Source organism: Bubalus bubalis, chromosome 11, assembly GCF_019923935.1.
Source record: "Bubalus bubalis isolate 160015118507 breed Murrah chromosome 11, NDDB_SH_1, whole genome shotgun sequence".
In the NCBI taxonomy this organism is placed as follows: Eukaryota; Metazoa; Chordata; class Mammalia; order Artiodactyla; family Bovidae; genus Bubalus; species Bubalus bubalis.
The window spans coordinates 57,910,865-57,925,600 of record NC_059167.1 but is presented as its reverse complement, the minus strand read 5'-3'; the positions used below and the strand labels follow the sequence as shown (position 1 = coordinate 57,925,600).

The window sequence follows — 14,736 nt, the reverse complement described above, 5'->3', positions numbered from 1 at the left end:
CAGCCCCATGCAAACAAGGGCTAGAGACCAGGACCAATGCTCAGGAAACGCCGTTTGAAACTCAACATTTCGCTCCGGGCTCTAGACCACCACCGCCGCCACGACTCCGCCAGGTCCAGCATCAACCCCGCAAGCTGCTTTTCTTCTGGACGCTCCCCCTGCTCGGCCCCCTCCGCTACCGGGTCCCGCCCCTACCGGCCCCTGGTGCGCCTGCGTGGAGGCGGGGCGGTGCTTTGCCCTTTGTTGTGGGCCCCAGTTTCCCAGGACACCGCGCGGCGCTGGGGTGGGGCTATGCAGATAAGGCACTCGGGGGCGGGGCGGTTGCGGCGGCGTCGGCGGCGGCCGGGGAGGGTCAGTTGGAGGCAGGCGCTCGCTGAGGCAGGAGGAGGGCTCTGGGCCCGCGGCCTGACAGGGACTTAGCCCGCAGAGATCGGCCCCGCGCGCGCGCGACCCCACACCCACCCACTCATCCACCTACCCACTCCCTGCGCCGCCTCCTCCCACCCTGAGCAGAGCCGCCGAGGATGATAAACACCCAGGACAGGTAACGGCCCGGTCCAGGCTCCCCGCCCCCATCCTCCCCTCGTCTGCTCCAGAGGGCCTCCTCCCCAGCCGGTTTTCGCCCCTTCTACAAGGCCCCAGCCGACCCCCACTGGGTCCTTTCCCTACTTCAGCCACCCAGTCCGAGCCTCAGCCCCGCAACTGGGCCTTCTTCCGTCCTTCAGTCTCCCTCCCTCCAGCCCAGCCCATCCCCCTCATCGCGGCGTAAAGCCCCCACGGACCGGGACCCAATCTTTCAGTCCTGTCCACATTTGCCTTCAGCCCCGCCGAACGGCGGCCCATTCCCCAAATTGTTTCCATCTTCCCCTTTGAATCCCTTCCCTTATTTCAACTGCACCTTCCCACCAGATGCTGCTTTTATCGTTGCTCCTCCCCCCGCCCCCCTCCCCCTGGCCCCGGTCTGGCTCCGTCCGTCCTTCAGTTCTCAACTGGACCCATTATCCCCACCTGTCACCCTCACCACCCGCCCCCCGCCACCCTCCCCCCCCCCGGGCTAATAGTCTTTACAGTGATGCTTGGCCCTCCCCTTGGTCCCTCACTCCAGCTTCGTCTTTTCTCTCCCGTCCTCCTTAGACACCCCTTTCCCCAATTAGGCCCCCTTTCCCCTGTCTCACAACATCATCTTTTTTTATTTCTCACTTTGGGCTTGACTCCTGTCCGCCATCCTGTTCCCCTAATGCCGTTCCCCCTAACACTCTGCTAAACACTCCTACCCCTTAAACACTTTCTCTCATGACTGCTCTTAATCCTCCCATCCCAACTGAACCCCATTTCTAGAATATTAGATCACAGAACTCAGCCCATTCAGCTTCTGTTGAAGACCTGCCCTCTTTACCTGTACCTCCAGTACTTTCAAATTAGTCCTCATACTCTGTTCACTGGGCCTTTGCAAGTTTTCTCCCTCAAAACCTAACCCCAGCTTTCCCCCAGTCATTGTAGAGAAAGGCTGCACATCTTTCTGACACTGAGCACCAGTAGTTTTCTAAAGTTGCTTCATATGTACTTCCCCCTTGGACACTTGGCAGAGTTCATTATTCAGTTTTCCTTTCTCTACTTCTCTTTTTCTCCAAAGCAGCCCTCGTCATGCATCTCTCCCTCCAGCGTACCCCATATTTCTCCCCCAAACTCTTCTGTGAAATTGTTTCCTAATTCCCCATGATTTTTAACCCCAGCTGCTTATACATCAGGATGGCTTTTATATTTACAAACTGGGTTCTAATTCTCTTCCTCATTGTTTCCCAAGACTTGTTGCTGCCCCCTCCAGAAAGAGCTTGAAGCTCATTAGTTCCCCACACCAGGCCCTTTGTCTCCAGATTTGGCCTTCTGGCTTCTGCCTCTCTCTTGAGCCTCATTGTTTTGCAAGCGGACTCATTTTCTGCAGATCATCCTTAAGTTGTGCCATGGTCTGTCTAGAAATGGATTTTAGTTCCTCTTAAAAACGTAGCCCTCCCTATTGCTTTTCTTCACACAAAGCTTTTAACTACCACTCAAGGTTTCTCTCACACTTGGGTTCCCTTCTCACCAAAAGTGGTCTCTAACTTGCTATTTCCCATTCCTTTAGCAGCCCCATCCTTAAATATTCCATCTGAGTTTTCAGCTTTTTTCTTTTTTTTTTTTGCATCTCAGTGTTTCTCAACCCTAGGTGCACATGTGAAAAATCAATCCCTTGGCCCCCACCCTTCAAAGAGCTTGTGTAATTAGCCTAGGGTGGGGCCTAGTATTAGCATATATTTGAAGCTCTCTAATGGGCACCCAGGGTTGAGAAACACTGCCTCCTCTCCCTTCCCCTGAGAAGACCATTCCCATCATATTCCTTTAGTGGGTTCCTTTCTCCAAGGAAAAGGGTATTGTCATGTTCAGGGATTTCTTAGTCTTCCAGGAACTCTCCAGAACTATTCCAAGATTTCTCCAGAGATATGCAAGATATCAGCAGCGGCCTCTTAAATTCTAATTCTTAGACTCTTAACTAGCTCCCACATCCTTGTTCCCTACATCCAGAAAGTTCACTCATTTCCTGGTTTGTAATGGTCCTGTTTGATCCAGTACCCCGACCTCCCAAGCCCTCTTTACCTACAGCCCCATTCTGGTGCTATTTCCCTTTTCCAAGACTCTCGATGTCCATCTTCCTCTGCAGTCCCTTATTTCGTTTTCTCTAAACCAGTCCTCTGGAGCTGAGGAGGTGGAGGTGGATATGTACTTGGGTGGTGCTGGATGCAAAAGATGTTGCTTGTGGTAAGGAAGGCTGTGTGTGCTGAGGATAGAACCCAGGTATGAGAGGGCATGATGAAGTGCAGGGGCGGAGGGAAGCTAAGGAACCTGCCAGAAATTCCAGGGCTTTGTGAGATGGGTTTTTCTTTTCTAGTCTTAGGTTCTTGTCTCTGCAGTGGGATTTGGAAAGTGGTGGTGCGGTCTCAGCAGGCCTTCTCTAGAGTCCTCCAGACTGAACTGGTCTAGGTGCCAAGTCGTTTGCAGCCTGAGCCCTGAGAGTTGAGCACTTGGGACCAGTTTATAAGGGTCTTTGCCCACTGTGAGTTCCAGTCCTGGTGTTGCCAATGTGCTTACATGTTACAAAAAGAGAGGGTTGGGTTCACTTAACTTTGAAGATTTCTTCCAGACTCCTAAGTGGCAAAACAGGCTTGCTTGTCTCCAGAGAACCCTTGCTTAGCGTGTTGGTAATTTGAGGGGCTTGGCTGTGTGAGAGGCAGGTGGAGGGAGGAGCCAGCTGGCCTGCGAGGCCTGGGCAGGAGCAGGGCCTTGGATCAGGCTCCTCCACTTTGGCCTGGGGGTGGGGTGGTGTGTGCAGGGTGTCTGGTTTCTTTGAGTTATGGCAGTCCTGTTTCTATAGCATGTTTCTGAGCCTCCTCTGGCCTGCGCCTGACTTTCTAAAAGGAATCCTGGTAGAGCTCTAACTAAGGATTTGGATTAAGATCCGGATGTCCTTCCCAGTCAGTGTGTTGATGCTTTCTGTCCACAGAGGGGCGAGCAATGGTTGAGCGCCCATTGGGTGGGGGATGGGCTTTGGAGCTTCGCTGGCTTCAGTCAAATACTCAAGAGGTGGAGGCTTGGTTTCCTGGAAGAAACGGTCACAGAGGAGCCTGCAGTATGTTTTGAAAACAAGGCTCTTCCTTTCCAGTTTTGTTCTGATCAGTACCTCCAAAATATCAAAATTCCTAATGGTGGGGGAGGGAAGAAGACACTAGTACAAGAACTTTTATTATGGTTTTTGAGCAACAGGTAATCCAAGTAAATCAAGCTTCATGGATCTTTCTCTCCCTGGACTGTGGGTGCAGGAAGTGTCTGTCTAGGGCTTGCTTATTACCTTTCGACGGTACAGTGTGAGGAGAAGAGCTTGCCCTGGCTTCATAGCCTTATAATCAGTCTGTGTCTGATGGGCTTTGAGGAGAAGCTTTTGGTTCCACAGGTGGTTTTTTGGGGTGGTGGTGCAGCCAGGGTACAAGGGCACATCCTAGTGACTGAGCATCTTCACTGAATGGTTCCCTGAGTAATGGGATTTCTGTCTCTCCCACCAAGAATTTAGGTTTTTTTTTTTTTTTTTAAGAATTTAGTTTTGATTATTCCTTATTTATTGGCACTGTGACTTGTTGGGTGTGGAGTGGTAGGGAGAGCAAGTTTTCCTTTGAGGTGCCTTCAAGGTCATCCCTGCAGAGAGAGAGACACACACTCCTAGCATAGTCAGGAATCCCCCCAAATTGGAGGTATGCTTTAGAAAGCTGTGTGGACTAATAATAGTAATTCCTCACGTTGCCAAGAAATCCAAATTTAGCCTCAGAGCAACTCAGAAATATAAAAAATGGGGACTCAAGTATGCGGTAGAGGAATGTTATATATGTGTATTTCTAGAAAAAAAAGTAATTCATCCCTTTTTGAAACAGTACACAGTGTTGATTCAAGTTGATACCATGATTTGGAAGGCTATGAAGCCTAATTGAAATCTATAGACCAGAAATGGCCACGTAGGTTAGCAAGAATTTTGTTACTTGAAGTGAACAAAATAGGTTGTTCCTGGTTAGCAGCAGCAGAGTAAAATGCTTTGTATAAGATAAGCCTCAAGAAAATGCCCCAGGTCTTTGATAGTGTATAAACAATGAAGTAATTCTATCCTGGGAAGAGAGGATGGAACTGGGTGATGAGCTTACTATACAAACTAAATTGATGTATCTGAAATGCAAAATTAAGATCCTGTTTGGAAGCATGATCACCTAGCCATCTCCCCACCTCTGGCAGCATACATAGTTTTGCCTACCTTTGGCGGAAAGTCTAGCAGTATCAGCTGTGTAACGCGATAAGTAAATCTCAGAGACATAGATATTCTAATTGCCACCATAAGTGTGTTTCTTGTGGAAAATCAACCAGAACCCAGTGTTGCTTTCAGTCTGTGATTCAGAGTGGTGATGTCATTTTCTTTATAATCGTCCTTAGCAAGTAGACTCCCTTTGGCACACATAACAGCCCTAGTGAGATGACTTATGCCTGGCATCTGACCAGGTCCCTTTCTCATATGGGAAAGGAATCGGCAGCTGGAAATCAGCTTCTGTGCTCACATTGGACTGAAGGTGGCCATTCACCTCCCACCTTTCTTCCTATTTCTCTTTAGCTCAGTGCGATGGCAACCCTGAATTGGTCTCTCTTTGCTGCATAGGGATTAGTCATCAGAGACCATCTCAGAGTAAAAGCAGCCTGTGTGAAGGGTAGTCAGGGCCCCCTAGAGAGAGAGTTCTGTGAGGCAGGGCTGAGACAGGAATGGGTCAGAAGAGGCTGAAAGAGGGGATTGAATGTAGAATGCTTGGGAATGTGGTTTTTTATGTCTTTTTGATTGATTCCACAAAGTCTGTAGTACCAAGGCCATCTGACCCTCTATCAGGGAATGGAAATCAGAGAGAGAGGGTATAGACCCGATAAGCTTAGGCCACTGATTAAAGTGAAACATGATCGAAAGTATATCAAGGAGAATGTGAATTCAAGTGTTTGTTGAATGTAGCTGAATAGAAACTAGCCATAGAATTACTTTTATATAAATCTCTACTCTGTGTAGCAGACTGTGCTCTCTTTGAGCAAACTAAATGGGAAAATCAAAACTGACATAACATCAACGGGAAGTGATTCTTTAGCAGGAAATCTTTTTATTTTCTGAAGAGATTTTAGGTTACTTCCTTTAAATAGTAAGCATCCTAGAGATTTAAAAATAGGATTTGAATTATAAAAAGTCAGTTTACTAGCAGCGTTCCCCAGGAATACATCTAGCATACGCTGCCTGTCTGTAGCTGGCGTATGAAATTATAACCTGCTGAGGACACTTTGGACAGCAGTTTCACAGAATGCTTTAAATTAGAGGCAGCAGGATGTGATAAGTCGGTAGCATTCATATGTATCCTGAGGAGTGTTTCCAAGGACATGTCTGATAACAACTGAGAAAATAAAAGCACCAACAGATTGGCTCGGCTCTAATCTCCCATCTCTCTTCCAAATTGACTTGAATACCTGACACCCTCATTTCCAATGTGGTCTTTTTTTTCTTCTTCTCCAAAAGCAGGACCAGCCCAGCTGGATGGTTGAGTTCCAGTCTGACACATTTGATTCTCCTTAATCAGTCTGATCTTTTCAGCCTCTAGACTGAGCTTCTTAAATCATCCTTCGGTGGTAGAGATTAAACCATGTCTGCCCCCAAGTGGAGTAAGCAGGATATGGGGAAGGAAAGGAGAAAGCTGGGCATTGGTTCCAGTAGAAACAAGACTAAACGGAATGTGAAACCTCACCTGATTTGGATCTGTGACAGGGAGACTTGGGTTTAAAAGCCACTTTCTTTTGTGCTTAAGTTCCTCCAGGATTCACATTCCTGTTAAGGTTGGTGGCATATTTTGCCACAATATTTTGAACACTAAAGCTGATATGAGAAGGCCATTGCTGGGCAATTTTATACCCCTTAATTACTTTAACCACAACATATGTACCCATATCCTTTCCCTTTTCATGTCAGGTTGTTTTTTTTTTTTTTTTTGAGAGAGCAGTTTGGCATTTACACAGCAAGTAACTAAAAACAGATCTAATATGATGGGCGATTAATGTAACAATTGTGAACTGCTAGCTACTAAGCTTATCCCAAACCCCAGCTGTTTCTTGTAGGGAACTGGAGCTGGATCTCAGGGTGGGGACCTGAAACACCCTTCCACCCGCAACTCGCACACATGCACACATACACAGTTGCTTTCTGTGCAGACTTCGTTGGGGAGGAAAGTTCCCAGAATCCTTGTGTGAATGGGAAAGTAAATGATTTGTTACCATGGAATAGACGTCTTGCATTTTATTTGAAGGAGGAGTGAGATCATGACATCAGCTCATAGATGTTATATGACTACGAGCTCATAGATGAGTGCTGGATGCGGGGCAGGCCCTAGGGTTTATTTCTAGGAAGACAAAGGGGCTTCTGGATCTAAAAAAGAGAAAACCCATCTTATTCTTTTCAGTGGGTTGGCCCCATCACTTCTGCTATTTGCAAGTGAAAATTGTTCAGAAAAAAGGTGGTGGTTGGAATGCAGGCCGGGGTTGAAAGTAGCTCTCCCATTTAGAGAGCATTGAGGGATAATTTTTCTGGAAGTGAGCTAGCACCAGAATTTTAGAACTGGTAGGGCCTTGGCGATCTGGTTATTTTGTGAACCCCTACAGTTATCCTGATATACAAGTCTACATCTCAGCTATCTACCCTCAGTCCCTGGCTAGCCCTACTGACCGGTACAAGCGAGTCAGCTTTCTCCAGTGGCCCAGCCTACCTGGTGCTCCTGCAGGAACCTCCACCGAGGCCTGAAGGTGGATCCCAGGGAATGGGGAGGGACCCACTGCATGAGGGGTGGGTATGTGCCTTTGCTTGGGGAAACTCCCACCTTTGTCTTCTTTTCTTCTGGTCTGGACACACTATTTTTCTATCCCTTAACACATTTAAAGGTGAGGATTTTAACAACTTATTGTTCCTAGGAGAAAACAGGCCCTGATCTTGAAAACAGCACAGTCCTCTGTCATGCCCCTTCTGCTAGTAGCTGTTGGTTGAGGCCTCCTGAGGGAGATGAGGATGTCCTGAGGCTCTCCAGAGGAGGCACGAGGTGGTCATGTGGTTGATCCCCAAGTGTTGATGCTCCTCTGGGCCCACTTCATCTCCCAGCAAAATTTCCAAGTGTAATTTCAGGCCCCTGGCTGAAATCCTTGAGAGAACAGAGGAGCCGAGCTACAGCGGTGATGCTTTGGGTCTTCCTGGCTCAGCTGGAATGCCTATATAGGCCTCTTAGTACTGAGGGCCTCAGGGGACTGTGTCTCGGGTTATTGTTCCATGTTAGGTGTGAGTTTTAGTTGTCACTCTGAGCCTAAGCAAAGAATCCAGATGATGCGGTGCCATCAAAAGCAAAGAACGGTGCCTCATTATTTTACAAAGGGTTTTCAGGAAACAAAGTCCATGGTTTATGGTATATGCTGATTTCTGTGGTTTAAATATTCGCCCTATGGCTGATTCAAGCTACCAACACGCTGTCACTAAACACAACTTTGGTTGGGAAGAGAGGCGCACAGTGGATGATCTGGCCCCAGCATCCCGCTGCCGCACCCTCCCCTATATGTTATTGCTGCCTTCGGCCGCTATGCCAGGGCCAGGCCTGTTGCTGAGTCATGGTGTTACATGTACAGACAGTGTTCCTCTTTGCTTGCTTCACTTGCCCTTTGCCTGTGGAGTGAGCCATATCTCAGTCGAAAGAGCCAGTAAATTGGATTCAAAGGAGGCAGTGGAGTAGCTCTGGAGCTCTGTTGGGTCCACCTGAAACTCCTGGTAGCCAGGAAGGGCACATACCTGAAGGCGACGGGGCTTCTTTCGGAGCCATTCACCCTCTGAGGCCCAGCTGATGATTGGCTTCCTTACTCAGGTCCCAGCATGTATATAATTCTTCCCAGCAACTCCCATGCCGGCAATATACATTCACTTGAGTGTCCCTTCTGACCACGCGGGTATTACCTGAACTGCCATGCATGCTGAGGTCAGATTCCAGCAAAGAAGGGCAACTCTGCTTTTGGTGGTACGCTGGGGACTAACTCAGATACCATAATACTCTGTACTGTGGTGCATCTCCTCTCCAGGAGCCAGATCCTGGGATTTGACTCAGTTCTTGACCCTAGAGGGATTTGGGTGATTTCTTGTTTAGTTCCATTATTCAGGTTGGGGACGCCATCATTGGAGACGTGGCCTTGGGAGTTCCTCGGGGACAATGGTGCTAGCCCCTGTGACTTTCTAAGCCCCGTATGCCTCTCCACCCTGAGGCGATTGTGGAGGCTTTGTGATTCTGTCACACAGGTTGTTGAGACACTTGGGGTGAGGAGATGGGCTGCTGGGGGTCTGGGGCGCTCTGCCTAGCAGGCGAGCCAGCATCTGGTTCCTCCTAAGGTCTGCCTGTGTCATGGAGATTTGTTTGATGTTTGACGGGGGCTCCTTTGGCCTGACCCTGAGCCCTCTGAGCCTCTCTGTGCCTCTGTAGGATGGTGGGTTTGCCTTTAAGGAGGAGTTCTGAGAGCTGTAGCGGGAAGGACTGGGACAGGGAGAACCAGGGCAGGGGTGGGTGAATGCTGAGTTAAATCTTCAGGACTCTGATTACTGTCTCACTGTCTTTATCTCTTGCAGTAGTATTTTGCCTTTGAGTAACTGTCCCCAGCTCCAGTGCTGCAGGCACATTGTTCCGGGGCCTCTGTGGTGCTCCTGATGCCCCTCACCCACTGTCGAAGATCCCCGGTGGGCGAGGGGGCGGCAGGGATCCTTCTCTCTCAGCTCTAATATATAAGGTAAGGGGACTGTGGGGTGGAAGGTTTGGAGCAGCGTCCTCCTCAGACACTGCTGAGTGGCTGCTTAAGGGCAGCGATGGTTTTCCTTAGTCTTCTGAGTCTTAGGCCAGTAGTGGAACTGGGGAGGACTTTGAACTGAGGCTGCTGGGAAGCTTTTGGGGAGTACCAAGCAGACGCCCTGTCTTCTCAGCCTAGGTCAGCTCTTAAGTGCTGGCTCTGGGTCCTGAGTGAGGGGGCACAGCTAGGGGGAGGGGGACTGGTGAGTGGAGGAATGCACGCGCTCTTGCTAGTGCAGTTCTTCATTTTCTCCTGAGAAATGCCAAGAGCCAGGAGGGCTTTTCCCTTTGTCTATACCAAGTGTATGGGGTACCACATGTTGCAGGGTGGGGGGTGGTAATGAGAGGGTCACCCTGGCAGCTCAGGGCACAGCCCAGTAGCTGTTGAGAACCCTTGGAGTCTGTTCTGAGATTGGTCTGGGCTGGGACATTTGCTGTCTTTTAATCTGTGAGCCCAGAAGTTGGTTTAGCATCTCCCTGGGACTGGCATTGAGGGGTGGCAGGGCAGCTGAGTCCTGGGCTCTTGAGACGGTGGCAGGGGTGACAATATGGACTCTGCAGTCACCCAGAGCTAGCTTGGGTTGACCTGTGCCCCAGCTGAGCCTCAGGAACATCCTCATTTGTTTCTGATGATTCTGTTTCAGAGGGAAGGGAAATAACACAATATTGGGGGGACAAGCATGGCTTTCAGTTGGGGAGACCCCATTTGAATCTCAGCTCTGCCGTTTACTCACTGTGGAGTCTTGAGTCAGGTACTTAATTTTACTGGGCCCCTGGTGTCTTAGGTTTAAAGTGGGGATGCTGATGCCTACCTCAAGTGCTTGTTGTAGTGATGGAAAAATGGGAAAGTACCTTGTCCAGTACTTGACAGTGGGCTCTTGGTAAATATCCCCTTCCAGTCATGCTGGCATGTAGCCACCCAGTGAGTGATCCTCCCTTTAGGCAGCATGTTGCTCTGATGTTCCAGTATGCCATGTCACATGCTACCCTGAGGTTGGCCCAGGAGGGCTCCAGCACCACCTAGGTTGGGGAGCCTTTGATGTGGCCAGAAGCAGTAGTGACCTGGTCCTCTGACCTGATCTCCTCCCAGGACGAGAAGCTCACTGTGACCCAGGACCTCCCTGTGAATGATGGAAAGCCTCACATCGTCCACTTCCAGTATGAGGTCACCGAGGTGAAGGTCTCTTCCTGGGATGCAGTCCTGTCCAGCCAGAGCCTGTTTGTAGAAATTCCAGATGGATTATTAGCTGATGGGAGCAAAGAAGGGTAAGGAGCAAGTGCTGGGCAAGGGCTGGAAGCCCGCTCCAGAGAAGGGCATGTGCTTCCTGGGGGCAGCAGATGGCCAGCCTTCTCCCCTAGCTCTCAGCTGCCCAAGTATGTACCATTTTTTTAAAGGTTAGTTTTAGCCAGTAAAATGGGCCTGTGATAATGAAAGCAGATCATTACCACATTAACCAAATTCTTGTCATATAACGGTGTGGTTTAAATGGCCAGAAGCTCAAAGAAGCAGTGGAATTTCATTGGATTGGGCAAGGCCCTCCAAGCACCCGGTTGTGGAAGCAGCAGTCCTGAGGATGGTGTTCTTGCGAGTGCCTCCAGCCTCTTGAAGTCCTTTTAGGTGGTGGTAGGGCCCAGAGTTCCTGTCTGCAGCAGGTGGTCACCATCAGACTTGGCAACTTTGGAGGCCCCTGAGAAACTGGGTTCTCTTCCTAGGTCCCATACTTTCTTGTAAATTGCATTAAGTTGGAGAAGGAAATGGCAACCCACTCCAGTGTTCTTGCCTGGAGAATCCCAGGGACGGGGGAGCCTGGTGGGCTGCTGTCTATGGGGTCGCACAGAGTCGGACACAACTGAAGTGACTTAGCAGTAGCAGTATTAATTTCAGATGAAGAACCTTTATTCCTGGAAGAGAGAATTCTCTAACAGTTTTCTTAAGTGATTGTGGTTTATTTTTTTTTTTTGAACTCAGGGCTCCTGAGGTCTTGAAATAGGAAGTTCTCCTTGAAGCTTCCCTATTTACAGTGCTGACTGTAAGCCTCAGAAAAGCCTTGGGAGCAGGGGGTATAGAGGGACGGGGTGAAGTTCACAGGTGGCAGTGGGCTTGAGTGGTTTTCTTTGCTTCCTGCAGATTGTTAGCACTGCTAGAGTTTGCTGAAGAGAAGATGAAAGTGAACTACGTCTTCATCTGCTTCAGGAAGGGCCGGGAAGACAGAGGTGAGGGGCTGAGCAGCTTGAGACCAGGCTGGGGAGAGAAAAGGGGGGCTCCTAGTGAGGTGGGGCTCCTGACTTTGACATATAAACCCTAGGAAATCATGGGATTGGTTGTGTCCAAATTTAGGAAAGACCAGTGCATTTATTCCGTCTTTGTTTTGGGTTTTCCCTTGATTTAGCCTAACTTTGTTTCTTATCAGAATCTTTTTTTACACTTCTTTCTGCAGCTCCACTCCTGAAGACCTTCAGCTTCTTGGGCTTTGAGATTGTGCGTCCAGGCCATCCCTGTGTCCCCTCTCGACCAGATGTGATGTTCATGGTTTACTCCCTGGACCAGAACTTGTCCGATGAGGACTAATGGTCAATGAGGATGCTTTGCCCAAGAGCCACAGTTGGGGAAGCAGGGAAGTTAGGCAGCCCTGAGACAGAGGAGGGGGCTTCTTGCTGTCCAGGGAAGGACGCTGAGGGGCTTGGGGTGAGGGTTGCCTATTGTGTTCTCGGAGTTGACTTGTTGAAATTGTTTTCCATAAAGAACAGTATAAACATATTATTCACATGTAATCACCAATAGTAAATATGAAAATGTTTATGAACTGGCATTAGAAGCTTTTTAAACTGCGCTGTGTGATGTGCTCTATCTAGCCTAGAGGAGGACATTGCCTAGAGGGGAGGGACTGTCTGCGTCCAGGGGCCAGGCCTGGAGGGCTGGGGACAGCACTGTCGGGTTCAGGTTACCCTGCTGTTGGGCTTTCTTTTTTGGTTTTTAAGACTTGTGTATTTTCTTTCCTTGCTTCCTGTCACCCAGGGGACTCTGGAGTATAGGCTTTTCAGCCCCTGGGCAGTGTCCTTCTATTGTTTTTTGACACTCCACCTGGGCTTCTCTCTGTGCATTTGTATCTGGCCTGGAGAAAGCAGGTCTGACCCCTCCTTTACAGCTTAGTGTTATTCTGGCATTTGGTTAAGCTGGCTTAATCTGTTTGTTATCAGCGCATTCAAAATAGGGGCATTGAAGTTACTCCTACCACCAGGGCTTTATTTTGGGGGTGCCTGGGTCTTAAAAAAACTCCCAATTCTCAGATTATGGCCAGGAGTTCTTGCTCTGGGCTGCAGGCCTAGGCCCCAAGGTGTCTCCTTCCTAGGGTCACAAACAGCAGAGAGGAAGAGGAATAGCGACTCAGGGCCTGGGGGTTGTGGGGGAACTTGCTGTTAGGGACTGGATGTCTCTGCCTGGCTGAGTCTAGTGCTAACTGCCCCCTCTCCCTAACAGGCTCTAAGTAGTGCCTGAAACCCTGTTCTACGGGGCTATCGTGGGACTGAGCGTGAGAAAGTGGCCTGCCCTTTTCTGTTTTCACTGAACAGCTCGTTCTAAGGGGGAAGGAAGGGGGAGAGATCTAGATTGGGTGAGGGGGGCGGGGGTGTCAGGGAGGCAAGTGTGTTGTGTTAGTGTCAATAAACTGATTTAAAGTTGTGGTTGGTCTGTCCTTTACTCCTCAACCAGGGCCGGCTTCCTTCTACTGTTGTCTTTTGAGTCTAGAACCCAGCAGGGCTGTGATACACACTTCTCAGGAAAAAAAGCCACCTTGCATCAGGACAAACGGCTGAGGTCTCTGGGGCCACATTACAACGCGAAGCAAGGGGTTGCTAGGAGTCTGGGACAGAATGCTGGAGCCTCCTCGAGACAGGTATGTACAGAGCTTCATCCAGAATAGAGGCTAGACATACCAGCACCCAACTTCTTTTTGTCTAGAAGGCCAGGTCCTGAAACTGGGTTCTGGCTTTCACACAGAGCTGCCTGACATTCCCGTTCCTGGGAGCGTCTGAAGGAAGCGGAACTCACCTTCCCTAGGAAGACAGTGCTCTCCTGGAGCCCAGGGCCCTAAGGCACGGCTGCCCTTCCCCTGTACCGCTGGCCTGCTGAGCCACCTCTCAGTGGCGCTGGAGGGGGACAGTCCTCCTCACCTGTGTGGCCTTAGTCTCTCAAGGCTTTACTAGTGTTTTTTTTTCCTTTTGCTTGTTTTCCCAAAGGAAGTACTGGGCATGTTCTTCCACCTCCTACGATGTTAGAACTATTTCCTTACTGTTGAACTGTAGCTGTCCTTATTTTCTTTCTGAGTCTTTGGTGCATTTTCACATTGTTCTGTGTGCAGCTTGTGTTTTCATACTGGACCAAGTCATTAACCTTGGACCCTATATAACATTTATGAAAAGAAGTGAATTCAACACCTCCATCCCACGTGGTATTAGTAGAGAAAGTCTGGGCCTAGGGATTTCCCTGGTGGTTCAGCGGTTAGGAATCTGCGCTCCCACTGCCGGGGGGCATGGGTTCGATCTGTGGTCAGGGATCTGATCCCACATGCTGTGCAGTGCAGCCAAAAAAAAAAAAAAAAAAAAAGTCTGGGCCTAGAGATGAATTCAACTGAAATGTGAAGGACTTTGAAAATGTCTTCCACTGAGCAGATAATCCCTAGAAATAACATAAAGTACAAGTCATTTGTAAAGTCATTACAAGTATGGGAAACCATGTGACGGCTGACAATGGCAAAGCTAGCCGAGTGGACAGGAAACACACCTGGGACTTTGCTGCCATCTGCTGGCAGATCCTCAGTAACAACCAGAGTCAGGCTGAATTGGAAACCTGGGCACTCAACTGTTTTATTTCTCTTTCAAAAATAAAAGCACTTTTGCTAGATGAGACCACTGGCAGGACAGAAATACGGTATCCAAATTCTGCACTCCAATTAAAACAACTTAGAAGGTGAAGTATCTTGGGAGTGGGAGGGTGGAGCTGGAAGGGGAGATATGTGAAAGGCAAACTAAGTCTAAATTTAAAAACAGGGACATTAAAAACTTTATTCAATAAATACAACAAATAATTTAAAAATATACTTCAGTTCCAAAGCCAATTAAGAAAAGGAAGGAGAGAGAAAGGGAAAAAAGGGGAGGAGGAGGAGGAAATTGGAAGGGAGAAAGTTCAAGAGGTGGAACAATGGTTTGGTTGGGCTGCCTTTCTGAATGTACTGCCCTTTGAAATTCTGATCAAATGCTCTTGACCCATAAGCCCGTAGCCCTTGTTCTGATGCAG

At 48.9% G+C, this 14,736-nt stretch overlaps 1 protein-coding gene across 1 annotated transcript; it reads left to right on the top strand.

The window, feature by feature from the left end:
• Window positions 1-317: 317 nt before the first annotated feature.
• On the top strand, window positions 318-13,122 carry OAZ2 (ornithine decarboxylase antizyme 2). Its single transcript, NM_001291404.1, is given in 5 exon segments — window positions 318-544; window positions 9,230-9,387; window positions 10,534-10,709; window positions 11,572-11,657; window positions 11,882-13,122. Coding segments are annotated over 5 exon segments (570 nt in total). The 5' UTR covers window positions 318-524; the 3' UTR covers window positions 12,013-13,122.
• Window positions 13,123-14,736: the final 1,614 nt, after the last annotated feature.